The following is a 16,719-nucleotide window of genomic DNA, read 5'->3' on the forward strand; positions in this document are numbered from 1 at the left end:
CTACCTCAATTTTGTTCTGACTACTAGGTATGTCTATGTGTTCTCTATCACCTATTTGAACCTAAGATAACCTTAGGAGAATCACCATAGCGAAAATGACCACTACTGGCCTTATGGTCCAATTTGTGATATTTAAGTCAGTGCCTTGTGATTTTAAACATAATTTTGATTGTGTTTGTGATTTTGTCGAGTTTGATTAAGTTTTGTGGTTGAAAACTTGTTCGGAAAGTGATTGCGTCTGGTTGAGATTCGTAATTGAACAAGTTTATCTTGTATATATGTTTGTTTTAATCTCCTTTCACTTAGAAACTGATGCAAAAAGGAACATGCTTCCCCATTGTGTTACACTTTTTTGATTATTCTAATTGAAGGAAGGTTTCATATGCTCTGCTGAGACTTGGAAAGTCTGGTTCTAGAGTCTGACGGCAAAGGGTCTACCTCCCTCGTCCTGTAAATTAAATTGCATTTTCTTGTTCTTTTTTATGTTATATTTTTCGTCTTTTCGACTATGGGTTTATCATATCCAGTTGGCAAGAGTTGTTAGGGTCGATTGTTTGTTACTGTTCATGTTGTTTATGTTGTTACTAGGGTATAACCCGTGCCTCCCGGCACGGCGACTTTTGTATAACGTTATATCATAATCTTGTCTTACTCGCATGAACAGACATAAATAGTATTCAAAATTAGAGGGATATTGATACAATCAAGAGCCAGTAAAAGATTTAGAAGGTGATTAAACATTTAAACGAAATTGATATGTATAGAGATAAAGTAGAAAGTAGGGATGAAGAAAAAAAAGGACATGAAACTGTGCCAATTTTCTAAATTCATCTCCCCAACTGGCAACTTGCTTTGGGGCTCAAGACAAAGTACAACATGATATAAGCATATAAAAAGGAAGTGACATTGATGAAGCACATAAACGATTACAAATAATATTTCCTAAAAACAGAAAAAAAAATAACAAATAACCATGCCAACAATATCCAAGAACATACATAAATCAATCTTAGAAAATTAGGTAAAATAAAATCCTCCTTTCTTCTTCTTCAATTAAACATAAAACTAACAAATAACCATACCAACAATACCCATAATGTGTTAGACTATACTAACCAATTGTGTAAATGTGTTGTCCATTAAAAGGAACCAAAATGAGAAACTCAAATGAAAATACACAGATTTTAGTAGGATTATGGACAAAATAGAGATTTTGTTACTTTTGTTACTTGGAAAGACACTTTAGAATAAAGAACAAATCCAAACTTACTTTTATCTCCAGGTATAGTCCGTGCCTCCGGCACAATATCATATTTAAATATATATATATATATATAAGAAGTTAACCATATTATATTGCTTTTTTTGTTCTCTAACAAAACTTAGAATTTTACATCATGTTCCATATAGTTGATTCCGTGCTTTCTGCAAATTTCAACAAAAAGAGCGTTCTGAGCGAGGAATCTTTTTTCAGGTTGAATAAGAATCATGTTCAACTCCTTAAACATGAGTTTGTAATTATGTAATAAGATTGTACAGATTTACAAATATTGTATGAATCTGCTATGATCCATCTAGTCAAGGAAATGACAGCGAGAGTCATTATCATTTTCACTGCTGAAGTAGTCAATGATCCCACCCTGGAAGTATTTTGTGTGTTGCTTTATGGAGCACCCATCCACCGTCTCACATACTTGTCTTTCTAGTTTTAAACATGTTTTCTTCCTCAATTTCTATCTTTTCAGAAGTACCAATTACCCTGAATATCTCAGTTGCTCAATTTCTTTTTAGGCTAGCTCAAAACTGTATCACAAATTAGAAAACAATCATCTAACTATGCATTCGGTTTTACCATTTCTCTGAATTCGTTTCATTTAATGGTCCTTATTTAGCGCCTATACTGCTAAGAGGATTTCATTTGTTTGTCATCACATATTCCAAACAGATGCATCATATCTAAGTGGAAACGAAGAGAGATACAATATTTTATGCCAAGTTACTTCTCAATCACATAAAGCAAGGAATAAAACGGAGCTAATAAGGCGATTTTTTAAATTAAAAGAGCATATAAGTTATCTCTACTTTCTCAACAAAAAAAAAGTTATCTCTACTTTAATTGAAAAATAATCATGGAATACCTCAATTATAACAAACTACTTTCACAAATTAATCAACATCTAGCACAATTCAGAGAGCTAAAAGGTAAATCCTAAATGAAGGAGTATGCATAATAATATCCCAAGCTACAAATCCAATTGCTACATTCAATGCTCTCTTCATTTCACTTAATGTTATCTACCAAATTCTATTCATAAACCAAAAGTTAAACAGTTTGGAGATCAAATAGACATAACTAACCTTCTATATTCTCCCCGCAATTTCATAAACTCCAATATTCAATAAGTAAACCAATGACTGTACTATAACCAATCACCTAGAGGAAGCAAACCTATGTTCAATTAAAAGCACAATATCCTAAGGAGTAGATTAGTCAATCATGCGTGGATGTACCATTTTCTAAAGTCATCACATTTATAACTTCATGTTTTGTTCCTAGTAAGATTAGTCAAACACGTACGATAAAGTCGATTTTAAACCTTCATGTTTTGCTCCTACATTTATAACCACTTTTTCTGTTTTCCCTTCCATTTCAGATGGGGTACTTTTTATATCTTTTCAACGGTACTTCTCAGAAGCCTAGATAAAACTATTAAAATCTTTCCTTGTCCATGTCGAAAACCCCTAATCAAGCAAGAGATAAGTAGAGAAACATAAACACGTATGATAAAGTCGATTCTAAACCTAGTATTATCCATTAACCTGTTCTTCATGTTCTCCAAGAGTCAAGGGTCTCCAATATTTGAACGTTTCTTCACACGGTCCACTCGAGCATTATGAGGAACAAAGAAAAAAGATAGGCGAATAAAAAATGAGTATAGGAAATACCTTCTGGTTCTCCCCATCCCCAGTTGTGTCTTTACTCTGATTCTTTTAGTTTATTACGTTTATTGATTTCCCGACGAAGTAGAGAAAGCTTAGACTGTGCAACCATGTTTCTCTATGTGTAGTTGATGCTTATTTTTCCTTCATTTTTGCCATCTGCATCACATGTCGTATAAACTTATGAAAGAAACCATGTCAGTTTCAAGCTTACTTTCACATTTAATCAAACAACTGATATTCATCTCTTAATACTCGTACAGACTCATCAACAATGAGAAGAGTTTGATAAAATCTCTATGCACACTGTTACTAAAGTTTCTACTCCAATTAGGTTCATAAGTTGCTTTACCGAATATAGAGTTGTTGTAAGTAATAGTTATGTCAGCTAAATGATGCTTAGAATGGAACAAATCGATTTGGATTCTTAATATTCCCAGAGACATTTTCCATTCTATGGATTTTGGAACTCCACATACCAAAATAGAGAAAGATGAAAGCGACAACCCAAACCAAATGTATGTAACAAATAATCAAAATCGTAAATATAAACAAATCAATTTGGGCTCAAATACCCAGAAATTGCAGCGAAAAGACAATGTAGGTGGATTCAAATTTTGTACTTTCTCTCTCTTTTTTTTTTTTTTTTTGTTGAAGGATACTTTCTCTCTCTTAATCATTATAATTTGGTGTTCGGGGGATTTAATTTTTCAGTTTGTGAAACTATATTGATTTCAAAATCAATGAAGAAGGCCCAGATATTTAAGTGGAGGAGCAAATAAGAAATACCTAGAGAATTCAATTGAGGTGGATCAATCTGAACAACAAATTAAAGTGAAAAGTGAAAAGAAAGAAAATACCTTAGTTTACTGGAATCTAATGAAGCATCCAATCTATCGAACTGAATTTCACGACTAATGGAATCTCAAATTAATGTGACCCTGGATGAGCACTTCTTCATTGATTTCAATCGAAAAGACGAAATCTAACAAACCCTGAATTTGTCGATCCAATAAAAAAATGGATCGACAAATTGTCACTCAAAAGTAAAACACACAACCCCTAAATCGGTCGATCCAACAAAAATGGCTGAAGAAAAGAGATGGAGGAAATATAATTTCAGGGTGGCTTTTTAGTGAGAGAGAAGAGATGTATCCAGTGAACCGAGAAGATGCGTGGAGAAGATGCGTCCGTGAGCAAACATGAAATCAAAGTGGAGAAAGGAGAGGAAGGAGTAACAGAGGCTATAGGCGCCCGGGTGCCACATAACAGATTTTGCTAGATCCAACGGTCTATACTAATGTTGATGTGGAACGGACCGCTGGATTTATCCACTGGTTTGTCCCAGTCAGCACTTTTCAACCTGTTTTATATAATAGATTGTCATGTTAAATGTGCTAATATGCTCATTCATCGTTTTGACAGGATTTTGTAAACGTTGGTGCAATGATGGATCCATACCAATTAGAGATTTTGCTTGAACTTTTGCATACCAAATTTCTCATGATCTACTTGTTATCTCTATTTTGTAAGTAGTTGAAATGCATGCATTGAGGAATCTTGACAATTTGTTTAGTTTATTTTACTTTTTATGATGTTGCACTCGATTAACAACTATCGATCTCTTATGACACTTATTGAAATTATCAAGTAGTTTGTTAGCTAATTCAGTATGGTTTTCATCATCTCTTGTCTATCTTGATCTTGTTTGGTTTAACTATATTATGTTTGGATTGAATGTACAGGATTTTGAAACAAGGAAATATGGTTTGAAACAGGGAAATACGGTAAAAAGCAGCAAATTATTTCGGCTGGTTTTCACTAGTTTGGGATAAAAAGGTTTTTTCAAAAAATCAACATTTGTAACGGCCATAAATTTATAAGTCCGTTACAATTGTTGGGTTTACGTTTTTATTTAATTTATAAAAAATTCTTGAAAATAGACATTTGTAACGACCCTTCTTTGGGAAGCCGTTATGTGTTCCAGCCACCCATTCCTGCGAACTTTTATATAACGGCAAAAGTGGGAGACCGTTACAAAAACACTTGTTGTAACGACCCTGCTTGTTACAAGTTGTATTAGGTACGGGTGTTTTTGTAACGCGTTTATAGTGGCTTCGGCCGTTACAGATACTCCTTTTGTAACGACTTTTTGCTTGTTGTAACGGCTAGCCATTACAAATATCCCGTATTTTTGTAGTGCCAGATGACCCCCTTTTTGAGTTTCTGTAATAACTCCGTTAACCAGTCATCATTTCTCTTTCCTCCATCTCATAACCTCTCTCTGCCACCTCATCATCTTCACCGGCGAAGGTTGTCGGCCGACCAATTTCCGGTCGGCGACCTTCAAAAACTTAATTTTTTTTGTCTCTTCTTCTTCTTCTTCTTTCACTCTCTCTCCTATTTTATCTCTCTTCCCCTCTCTTCTCACTCTCTATCTACTGGCCGGCGAAGGGTTTTCCCCTTTGCCGTCCAGTACATAGAGAGAGAGAGTGAGAAGAAAGGAAGAGAGAGAAAGAAAAAGGGAGAGAAAACAGGAGAGAGAGAGGGAGGGGGAGAAAAAGAGATATCCTCATTTAACAAATGTTAAGTAAGAAATGACCACCAAATTTGATGATCTTTAAATGAATGGCGGACCCAACAGTTTGTTTGACTTATGGAAAAGTAGCGTAGAACGTGTTAAGGCAATTAGGTTTCAAGCTCCACAACTACGAGAAGCTTTAGAAGAATTGGTGGAGACAAGTGGTGATTCAAAAACAGTTCATGATGCCGAAAATATATTAAAACATGACTTTGAAATTTTTGAATTCCTTTTGAGAATGATTATTTGGCATAACATATTGTTTGCGGTAAACTCTGTTAGCAAAACACTTCAAACTGAAGATATAGATATTGATGTTGCATTAGAGAAATTGAATGGACTTATTCGTTAACTTGAAGATTATAGAGAAGTGGGATTTGAAGAAGGCATGGTTGAAGCTAAAGAGTTTGCCATCAAAATGGGAGTTGAAGCAACATTTCGAGAAAGACGTATTATTCGAAGAAAGAAACAGTTTGACGAGACTGCATGTGAAGATCCATCAATGTCACCTGAAGAAGCATTTAGAGTTAATTATTTCATATACATATTAGATCAAACTCTTTCTTCATTTAAGAGCAGATTCGAGCAAACTAGAAAGAAAAAAGAAATATCTGATTTTCTGTTTGAGTTAAAAAAGTTAAACTCTCAAGATGATGATGAATTGAGAAATTCATGTGTTCGCCTTGAAACATTTTTCAAGCATATTGAGTCACATGAGATTGACGGACTAGACTTATTTTTTGAACTATAAGTGTTGAAGCGTTTTTTACCGAATAAGATCAAAAGGCCAATTGACGTGCTAGATTTTTTGAAAGATATGAAAGGTTGTTACCCGAACACATGAGTTTCTTATAAAATTATGTTGACAGTACCAGTTATTGTTGCCTCTACAGAAAAAAGTTTTTCTAAGTTGAAGTTGATTAAATCTTATATTCGATCTACTATGTCGCAAGAAAGGTTAAACGGGTTAGCTATATTGTCTATTGAGAAAGATATGGCTGACAGTCTTGATTATTCGACGATTATTAGTAACTTTGCATTGAAAAATTAAAAAAAAAAAAAAATTTCAGTGGTTGTAATTATCAAAAAACTATTTTGTTATATATATGATGAAAATATTTTGCGACACTTACGGGTTTCATGTAATACATTTATACGTTTTACAATTTGATAGAAAGGGCCACATTTTCAGATCTCGCTTCGGGCCACCGAAAAGTCAGGACCGGCCCTGCAGAGTTATAACGGAAACTCAAAAAGAAAGCCATTTGGGTATTTTTTACAAAGTAGGGGGCTAGGCAGGAAGGTGGTTATTGTGCTCATCACATCTCCATGATGTATCAATGTCTTGTAACGATTAACGTAGGCCGTTGTCAATTTTTCAAAAGAAAAAAAGTAATTCTTAAGAAATTAACAGTCCATGTAGAAACTTATGAACAGGGCGCTTTTAAAACTTCCCAAATTTTTTCCATTCGAATGGTATACCCTCAAAACCCCCAAAACTGTGGCCTTAAGATAGAGAATCTATCCTTGGTATCCAAGTTTTTTTTTTTTTTTTTTTTGTATTAAAGTTTTTTTTTTTTTTTTTTTTTTTTTGATGAAAGGTATCCAAGTTATAGAGACAACAAAAAGAAATTACTAAAGACACACAAGTCATCATCAGTAGCCAGCCGACTAGTCGTCGTCACTGCCCACTTCCCAAATCAAAACAGGAAGAGAGAGAGAGAGAGAGAGGGTTTGTGAATTTGTGGTGTTGTTGTGTTGGCTACATACATATTTGATGAAATGAATTAACACCCCAAAACACAGGAAACCTTAACTATCTCTCTCCGCCACAACTAAATACCCTATATTGTTTGGCCTTCTATATATCCGCCACGACTTTCTCTCTCTCTCTTCCTCAAAAACCGACTGATCATTCTCTCTCTCTCTTTCTCTCTGATACAAAACCTAATAACCTCAAATACATCATTCATCTCAACCCATAGCACATCTGTCTGTCTATACACGGATCATTTATTGGGTCACTGAAAAAACTTTCATTTCTCGTGTTTAATCTTTATTAAGGGTTTTTCTTCTAATTGAATTTGAGATTGAGGGGAGGGTGAATTAGAAGAGATGGTATGTACAAGAGGAGGTTCAGTTCCTTCATGGATGAGTGTTGCTGCATCTAGAGTTGATTTCGATGGAAATGTTTCATCTATGTCAGATGTGATTTTTCCAGACTTGTTGGGTAAGGAGAAAATTTCTTCTCCTCTTCCTACCCAACTCTCCAATAATCTCTCTGATTTCAATTTAGGGTTTGGAGAACGTATTTTATCTGCTTCTGGTGCTGCTGTTATTTCTGCTATTCTTGTTAACCCTCTTGACGTTGCTAAGGTACCCATCTCTCTCTCTCTCTCAAGATCACCCATTTGTTGTTTCTTTATTCGAATTCAGTTCAATGAAGATATAGATCAATTTGAATATATTTCCTCTCATTTATTCGATAAGGATTCGATTTACCTTTCTATAGTGTGTGTTGAAGGTTTTGGATTTGCATAAGATTATAAGTCTAAATTGTGGTATTAGATATCAATTGAATGAATTCTAGTAATTGGTTTTTACCATTCACAGACAAGATTGCAAGCACAAGCGGCAGGAGTTCCATATTCACATCCAACTCAAAATATATGTGCTAGAATGGCATCTTTTAGTACAAATGCGGTTTGTGAGCTAACTTCTCCTATCTTCATTTTCAGTTACATGTGTCTATTGTTTGTGGGTAGAAGCTTTCTGCAACTATTTCCATGGCTTTCAATTCAAAATAGATTACTAGGAAACTCCCTATGATATAGGTGTACCGCATCAGAATTTACGCTTTGGTATTGTAGTAACTTTCTTTGTTTTTCTTTAAATACCAGAGGTACTTAAAAGGGTAGGTTAACTTTACCACTAAAAATATAAGTCTTTGTAGTACTAAAAACAAATCTAATAAAATACCATAACTATACTAAAATATATGAGATTGAAGCTAAGACTCTTTACCGCCTCAAGGCCCCGTCTCGCGTTGTCAAAGAAAACCGCATCGATGCGTAAAAACACTTTTTTAACATTGCTCATTTAAGACCATCCTAACTATGATTTCATTAAGGAGATTGTAATTTGAATGAACAACCACAGTTCCTTAGAACGTCTAAGTTGGGGTTCATAATATTAGATTGGTTGTCACAGTTCATATCACTCATTATGTTTTCTTTCTTCTATATTCCTTTCATTTATAATTTTGATTATATTCCAAAAATTTGTCAAAATATATTCTTTTTGTGAAATAAGCAGAACAAACATTTAACTTTCATAAAGTGGGGTTTTACGATCCAATGGCGAGAAACTTAGTTAAGTGTTCCAATAGGTAGGATGACAGGACCCTGTTTTCAGTATGAGTTCAACTATTTATATTATGGACTTAATCTTTTCAAGTACCGTTTGTGCATTCGAGTTTCTCAAGCCCTCAACATTATGGGTGTTCTGTGATCTTGAGTCTTGACTGGTTTTGACAATTAACATTGGCTTCTGAATATTCTGGTTCAGGTTTATTCAGATATGAGATGTTCTCCATCATGTACACGTGCTGGGATTTTAGGTGCCGAAGCTGTTTGCTCTCCTGATTCCTTTCGGTATAAAGGAACACTTGATGTCTTCAATAAAATCATTGAACAGGTTCGTAAATTTCAATATTTTTTAATTGCCTCTTCCATGTTTCAAAGTGTCTTTTCACACCCACGGTTACATATAGAGAGGTTCTTTAGTACTAACTGACGAGGTCATGCAGGAAGGAGTAGCGAGGCTTTGGAGGGGTACAAACGCAGGCTTAGCACTAGCGGTACCAACTGTAAGTGCTTTCTTTCTTAAGTTGTTCTTTTCTTTCCTATGTTTTTCTTGTCATGTAAATTGCATTTTGCTCCCGCTCATGTTCGGGTGATTTTTAACTCGATAATTTTCTTATTGTGCATTTAACCAGGTGGGAATATACTTACCATGCTATGATATTTTTCGCAACCGGATGGAAGAATTCACAACCCGGAATGCTTCTTACTTGACACCATATGTCCCCTTAGTAGCAGGATCATTAGCACGCTCAATAGCCTGTGTTTCTTGCTATCCTATTGAACTTGCTAGGACTCGCATGCAGGTAAGAGACTTTGAAATCGAATATAGTGATATACTTTTTTAACTGGTTGTGATTAGGGTCAGACCCCAAGAAAGAATTAAATTAATTTCTTATATACATTTTTCTTGCATATTTCGTACAATTTCGAAGTGAGACCTAAGTTTCCAACAACCAAGAATACCCGCAGTCATATACGTTGCCCTTGTAGATATGCTCAATGTGGACTTCTTCTAGCGCTGAATTTAAATCCTCAAACAAGTTACCTTCATTACTTTTAAATATGCATCAATATAAACATAAACACAGATGCTGAACTATCTAAATTTTTAGTGAGACTCATCGTTACTATTGTTACTCTTTAACTTTTATTTTTAGGCATTTAAGGAGACCCAGGTTACTACAAAGCCTCCAGGGGTGTTGCAAACTTTATTTAGAGTTCTACCCTCTTCTACAAGCTCAAATTACCTTGAAAGATGTAAGTTCATTGTTTTCTTAGGAAAAGAAGTCGCATTAAATATCATAAGATTTCCAGAATCATGGTTAGCTAATTGTTACAATCAACTTCTTGCTTTGTACTTAGTGCAAAGATACAGGATTTTATGGACCGGAGTTGGAGCACAGCTTGCTCGTGATGTTCCCTTCTCAGCAATTTGTTGGTCAACACTTGAGCCGGTTGGTTTAACTTTCAAAAAAAAAAATAACTGCCCGTTTGATAGCTATTTTGTTACAATCATTCTTCGACCAGTATCCAATTTAAAATGGTATGGTTGATTTTTTTAATACAGCTTAGGAGAAGGATCCTTGATTTTGTGGGTGAGGAGGCCACTGCTGCAACAGTTCTTGGTGCAAATTTCTCTGCGGGTTTTGTTTCTGGAAGCATTGCCGCTGCTGCCACGTGCCCTCTAGATGTTGTAAAAACACGAAGACAAATAGAGGTACATTGTTATATAAAATATTATATTATTATATTATATGATATTAATGCGCGGGTAATACATAAAAAAGCACAGAGCAACAATGGGTTCTGATTAGTGGGCGTGATTCTTTTTTTCAGAAGGATCCGACAAGAGCAGTTAGCATGACGACAAGGCAAACTTTAATGGAAATTTGGAGGTCAATTCCTCTTTCTATGTACATTGTCTTTAACTACAAGTCTACAACTAAAATTTTTCTCTTATAAAAAAGAAAAGCTACCATAAGTTATATGCTCTTTTGCTACAAACAATGCCGGGCTTCATGTTTCTGTGGAAGTAATTTGATATTGTATTAAGACTCTTAACCACAGAGTATGTCATGAATACTCACGCCAAAATCGACATACTCAACTTCACTAATGGTTTTAAACTCTCAATCATCTCATCCTGTACTGATATTCTTCTATTATTGTACAGGGACGGAAGAATAAAGGGTCTCTTTACTGGTGTTGGTCCACGAGTTGCCCGTGCAGGCCCATCAGTAGGAATCGTAGTTTCCTTCTATGAGGTTGTGAAGTATGTTCTACACAAGAAACACGCAGAATCGTAAAAGAGAGGCAAAAGCTAGCTTTGATCATTAGATATCATGATGTACTACTTTTTTCTGCATGGAAGGTGCGAAAGAAAGCTCTTCACTATTTTGACCTAATTCAACTACTGTTTCGAAGTTGCACTGTTAGATTTAAACCTCTCATGGAATCCCATGTTTTTTCGGCATTAAGGAAGTGTTGAAGCAACTTTTGGGTTGTTTTGAACAATGTGGTAGAAACCATATCTTGGGATTGAGACATAGATGGTTTGGTCTTTCTTGTTCACTCAATAAGATGTTCAGAGTTCTAATTTTGGGTGTGAAAGTTATAAGATTCTTGGGTACTGTTGAGTGTACAATTAAGTTTTGCTTGTAAAAATATAAATGTAAATTCTGTACTTCTAATAAAGGATTTTTGCTGGTCTAGTTTTTTTCTCTAATTCCTGATGGAGAATGATACTTCGTTGATATGTTATGGTACTCCTGATGAGATGATCCATTGCAGTATCTCTACTTTGAAGGCCAAATCAGGAAATAGGTACCCCTCGGAGCCACGAATTCATACCATTTCGAGTATGCAGACCTATATTATAGAAAACCTCGTAACACTTAAATAAAATTAAACCTCCCAAACTTATCTCAAATTGTTGATATCACTCAAACTTATCTCAAATTGTTGAGATTATAGAACTGGTCGTGTCCGGTTTCTCACACTGTTGAGATTATAGAACTGATTCAATTTGAGATTATAGAATTGGTCGTGTTGAGATTATAGAATTGGCAACGGTTTCTCACACTGTTGAGATTATAGAACTGATTCAATTTGAGATTATAGAATTGGTCGTGTTGAGATTATAGAATTGGCAATGTCCGGTATCTCACACGGTTGGTTGAGATTATAGAATTGATCGTGGCCCTGGACACAGGTTATTGTAGGTCTTTAGGTGTCTTTAGTCTTTAAGGTCGTGTCCAATGGACACAGGTTACCATAGGTATCCTAAAGATGGATTCATAGCCTTAAAAATATGTTATTTCTTTGAAATTACAATCTCTCTTTTATTTACATTATTTCTCACTGTTTTTCACAAATGTCTTTCAAAATAGCAAAACTTTGGAAGTTAGCACTGTAATTGCTACTTTCTTGGTTGGAAGACAGTCATGTGCGTTTTTGGTGCAGGTAAGAAATCACAAGCACATAATCAAGAGAGCATATAATTCATGGCTTTTCGAACAAAGGAATACGAAAGAAAAAATCATTTGAGGAAGAGTTTTCAGACGCAATCAACAACCACATAGTTCGTGGGTGGCTGATATTTACTTATTTGCAAGGCTTGCATCTATCGAGTCAACCAAGCGGGATGGTAATTTTTAACGCAGTTCAAGTCCTTCATTTAGACACTAGAGATCAAAGTCAAGGTCCCAAACACAAAGCAAGAACAACAAAAACCAAGTCGTGAAAAAGTCCGTTGGGCCTACACAGGTGAGCCCTCATAAGTGTGGGAAGGTAATCTTAGGGGCGAAAACACCTGCAAACGTACTCTACCACAGAAAGGTACAAGTGGGGATTGATCTCCCCAGCCGAATAATGGGATTGCTCATTGGACGCAAATCTCTCATTTTATGCCACAACCTTGGCATCATCATTCAAGTTCTTGCATATATGAGAATGATATTCCTGCATATTTCATCTCATAGTCTAATATGATAGCAAAATGAAAGAAAAGAAAAGGACAGAGACACGAATCTTTAAGTAGAATATAATGGAAGTCTGAGATTAATAAAAGATGAAAGGAAGAACAAAGAGGTGAAAAGAATAAGTCAGTAACTGTTAGAACAAAGTAAATCCCACTAAAGGAACAACTACCCTCTCTCCTCTTCCAGCATCCAAAAGTTCAAATACCACTTCACACCAATGTAAATTTATACATAAAATTCATCATCTTCATCTATCGAATGTCTCCTAAACCAAAATAAATAATTAACTCCCCAAATGTTCTCTTCATCACCATCATCCACCCACTACACGATCCAATCGATTAAATTAGAAAAAGATGTATGGAGAAGAGGCGTCCAACGGATGGATGAGGTATGTCAGCACAAGAGCCACTAGCATTAGCACATATGCAATTCCTTGGTCGATCGACGTCCCTGCAGTAACACCACAATATCAAAAGAATCTATTGAATTTTGGCAATGTGCAGAACAGAGAAAGAGAGAAGCAACCTACCAAACTGATCATAACACGAAAATTAGTTAAAAACATGTTGATAACAATGGGTTTCCCGAGTTGTTAAAGCTCTTTGATATCCACTCACCCTTTGGGAGATGTTAGATGTTCGATCCCCACTATTACGAATCAGAGTTTGAAGGAGAAAGAGCTCTCAACCCGCAACAGATAGAGGAGGATTTATTCAATTACATAGTTCGGTCTCCTAGTAAATGGACCCTTTGTGGAAAACCATTTGATTTATCGAAAGGTCCAATGAATTGGTCTTCTCTTTTGGACAAGATCATTTCAGGGGCAAGCGGATCATTTACCTATTCCATAAATAGCTAGTATTGAAGGGTTATATTTGTATAACCAACACTTGTAATCTCTAAAATTTTGAATCGTTTATCTATAAAATGGTAAATCGACGGCGTTAGAACTTAGAGGTGTCCTTGACAAATGAAAATGCAAACATTTGTATGATATTCCATTACATCATCAATAGCTGAGTGGTAAAGAACACCCCCAATTAGGGTTTTATTCAAATGGGAAGTTGGGGGGACACAAATCCATAGACATCCTTAATGATTTGACAAGTTTCTTCTACTTCTAACTTATCAAAATTACTTATTTCATTGATACAATTCACTAAATTGAGGAAACTATGTTGTTAATAGAGTAATTCATAAAATTTGGATCATATAATCAAGCAGGAAACAAATCAAATCTAAGAAACTTCAAGCAAATACAGAATTTGAATTCCCATAGTACTACAAGAAATACCCATGCTTAAAAATCTAATCTTTCTCTGATTAACAGATAATTAGATCCACAAGAGATAGAGAGAGAGAGATGTTACCATCGCTAGTAGGAGCAGGAGCAGGAGCTTGAGCCTGAACAGCAGGCAAAGCAATGCTAAAAATTAGGGCAACAATCGCCATGACTCCAAAGGGAACCCTAGAGAAAGCCATTTTCTCTCTGTTTCTCTCTCTCTCTCTCTCGAGAAAAGAAAAATAGATGAATGAATCTCTGCAACAACAGCTCCGGAGAGCTGAAGTAGAGAGAGAACAGAAAGAGAAAATGGGAAAAGAAAATTGAAAGGGGAGAGAAGTCAATTTCCTTCTTCTAATTATAAATTTTGGGGAGTAATTTTTTGCTTAGACGAGCTTCCCACTTTATAATTTTTCTAAATTAGTGAAACCCAACTTTCAAATCTCGGATTACCACTGATTCTCCTTCTAAATAGTAGGAAATTTGTAGGTCCACCTATTTTTCCTCATTTGGGTTGTTAATTCACAATCACATATGTCTTCGCTGAAATATAATCAAATTCATACGTGCCACTGGGCCTGAAAATCTTGTCATGGTCCGAATGCTGACATGGTATGCTCATTTCTGCTCCGGCATAACGCATCATCATCACTCGGGTCTAATTTCTGCTCTGACTTACTGCCTCATCACTCGTGTCATGTTTAGGTCAGAATACTAACGTGTTTTGTTCATTTTGTGCTCTGGCATACTATATCATCACTAGGGTCACATTGAGACAAAATGATCTGACCAAGTGTCATTTTCCGACTCCCATTATTTGCCGATAGTAATGTTTGAATAGCGGTAAGAGAATTTATGCAACAATTTTTATTGTTTTATTATAGGGTTTTTTCGTCTTATAAGTGACGTAACGATACATTATAGAATGGTATTGTTTTTAAAATTAGTCTTTGTGAAGAAGGAGATTATAATGTGACTCTCCTCAGTCCTCCCCTCTCTCTCTCTCTTCCACTTCACTGTTTTGTTAAAATGGTGCCCATATAGTTTTTCTTTGAAGATGGCCTAGAAAGCACATAATGGTGGTGGTAAGGGGAGTTTTAGAGATGCCCCACGAAATAGCTAAAGGCGCACCTACAGCCACACTTTACAGTAATTCATGTGTGCGCCTTCAGAATGCACTATAACTATCTGATTTGAGCCATGAAGCCTATATCTCTTAAAACCATCTTTAGAGGTCTGAAGCCCATCTATTCTACCTCTATTTTACTTATATCTAAATTCAATAAATCCTGAATTTGCACTTTTATAAAATCAAACTTAAGACTTTTATATTGCGGAATAAATGTCCAACCACTACACCCTGAAGTAGTGGTTATGTAAAATATCCTTGTAATATAATGTCATGGACACAACACCAGCGTCCTAATTAATGGCCATGAAAACCAACCATACTGGCCAGAAAAACAAACACGGAACGCCATCAAAAAATATTTTACTTGATTTGCACTTTTTTTTAGACTGCTTAATTATATGAAAAATCCTCACGCCTCAAATACCATTTGTGAACAAGCGATTCGCTTCCAATTCAGAAACAAATACCATTTGTGAGTCAATATGCAATCAAATAAACAAAATGTTATGTTGCTTTCATTATCTAAAGGGATATAGGAAATATAGATAGGGGACAAGTCACATATCCTGTCGTGCCGACAGATGATATATGACGTGCAATCGATCAATATGTGTAATGAATCATATTGTATTAATAATTAATTAATGATAATTGTGTTAAGCACGCCTTAGACTATTTAAAATCACAAAGTATTTATATGGTAAAAGCCCTGTAATTTTTGGCACTCTTTTCTTTTACACTGTATAATTAATTAAAAACGTCATTTGATATATATAACATGGACTGATGCATCATTGTTAACAAATTTAGATCTTCAATAATAAAAACAAATAAGAGAGAAATTCTTAAGTAGGTCATGAGAAAGAACCTTCAAGCACTAGGAAATGTAAAGGTTATATGAACGATAAAATTCGTATAAGATGTACAATTATTGAACGAAAAGGTGGGAAAAAGAAGAAGAAAGATAAATAGATTAACATTCTCCAAGTTGTTGTAGAAGATAACCTTTTGTAATTTTTGGTCAGTAACGAAATAAATAATTGTTATGTTAAACATTGTTCTCATATTTCACCATCATAAAATGGTTCGGAAAATGGATAGACCATTGTAAAACACCCGTCTAAGAATTTTTTTTCAACCATTATATACTTTGATAAAGATTATAGTTTTATGACAAACCATTTTTCTAGTAACCCTTTAGTTTTATTACTTTGTTAATGCAAATTTAGCCAACTTAAATGGTTCGGAAAATGGACAGACCACAAATTGAATGTCGATGTGGTCAACTCTCATTAGACGGATCATTTCTCTCTCAACAAAGTTCCCCCAATGGGATCTGGCATTCTGGCTATAGCAACATTGGGCTTGCCGTGGGTCCAATTTTTGGGGTCATTTAGCATTTCTCTCAAAAAGGAAGTAGTTCGATAGGTGGAATA

General features: G+C 35.2%; 2 protein-coding genes and 1 long non-coding RNA gene across 6 annotated transcripts; 1 reads left to right on the forward strand and 2 right to left on the reverse strand.

Moving 5' to 3' along the window:
* Nucleotides 1–1,444: 1,444 nt before the first annotated feature.
* On the reverse strand, nucleotides 1,445–4,120 carry LOC147552838 (uncharacterized). Its single transcript, XR_015237901.1, has 3 exons — nucleotides 3,801–4,120; nucleotides 2,947–3,120; nucleotides 1,445–1,803 (listed from the first exon to the last, which is right to left on the reverse strand). It is a non-coding gene; the product is annotated as an uncharacterized LOC147552838 (long non-coding RNA).
* Nucleotides 4,121–7,130: 3,010 nt separating this feature from the next.
* LOC147552839 (mitochondrial carrier protein MTM1-like) lies at nucleotides 7,131–11,595 on the forward strand. Of its 4 annotated transcripts, none has more exons than XM_086669316.1 (11): nucleotides 7,298–7,751; nucleotides 7,818–7,897; nucleotides 8,135–8,224; nucleotides 9,089–9,217; nucleotides 9,330–9,389; nucleotides 9,519–9,689; nucleotides 10,044–10,143; nucleotides 10,249–10,340; nucleotides 10,454–10,603; nucleotides 10,723–10,781; nucleotides 11,060–11,595. In XM_086669316.1, exons 1-11 carry the CDS (start codon nucleotides 7,637–7,639, stop codon nucleotides 11,190–11,192), a joined length of 1,179 nt encoding a protein of 392 aa, XP_086525442.1. In that variant the 5' UTR covers nucleotides 7,298–7,636; the 3' UTR covers nucleotides 11,193–11,595. The 4 variants fall into 4 exon arrangements, with proteins under 4 accessions (XP_086525440.1, XP_086525439.1, XP_086525442.1 ...); XM_086669315.1 differs by having other exon boundaries at nucleotides 7,494–7,751; nucleotides 10,723–10,799; nucleotides 11,060–11,337; XM_086669314.1 differs by having other exon boundaries at nucleotides 7,131–7,897.
* Nucleotides 11,596–12,916: 1,321 nt separating this feature from the next.
* On the reverse strand, nucleotides 12,917–14,521 carry LOC147552840 (arabinogalactan protein 41-like). The gene is made up of 2 exons (XM_086669317.1): nucleotides 14,240–14,521; nucleotides 12,917–13,319 (listed from the first exon to the last, which is right to left on the reverse strand). Exons 1-2 carry the CDS (start codon nucleotides 14,349–14,351, stop codon nucleotides 13,213–13,215), a joined length of 219 nt encoding a protein of 72 aa, XP_086525443.1. The 5' UTR covers nucleotides 14,352–14,521; the 3' UTR covers nucleotides 12,917–13,212.
* Nucleotides 14,522–16,719: the final 2,198 nt, after the last annotated feature.

Source organism: Eschscholzia californica, unplaced genomic scaffold (genome assembly GCF_041429995.1).
Source record: "Eschscholzia californica isolate CP2 unplaced genomic scaffold, dmEscCali1.0.p SCAF_3, whole genome shotgun sequence".
NCBI classification, from domain to species: domain Eukaryota; kingdom Viridiplantae; phylum Streptophyta; class Magnoliopsida; order Ranunculales; family Papaveraceae; genus Eschscholzia; species Eschscholzia californica.

What these genes read in the sequence shown, in the direction of transcription:
- LOC147552840 (XM_086669317.1), bottom strand. Translation starts at nt 14,351, where the DNA reads ATGGCTTTCTCTAGGGTTCCCTTTGGAGTCATGGCGATTGTTGCCCTA. An exon ending in TCCTGCTCCTACTAGCGATG is followed by an intron (nt 13,320 to 14,239) that starts GTAACATCTCTC and finishes GTGTTACTGCAG; the next exon opens with GGACGTCGATCGACCAAGGA.
- LOC147552839 (XM_086669313.1), top strand. Translation starts at nt 7,637, where the DNA reads ATGGTATGTACAAGAGGAGGTTCAGTTCCTTCATGGATGAGTGTTGCT. An exon ending in CATCTTTTAGTACAAATGCG is followed by an intron (nt 8,225 to 9,088) that starts GTTTGTGAGCTA and finishes ATTCTGGTTCAG; the next exon opens with GTTTATTCAGATATGAGATG. An exon ending in AGGTCAATTCCTCTTTCTAT is followed by an intron (nt 10,800 to 11,059) that starts GTACATTGTCTT and finishes ATTATTGTACAG; the next exon opens with GGACGGAAGAATAAAGGGTC.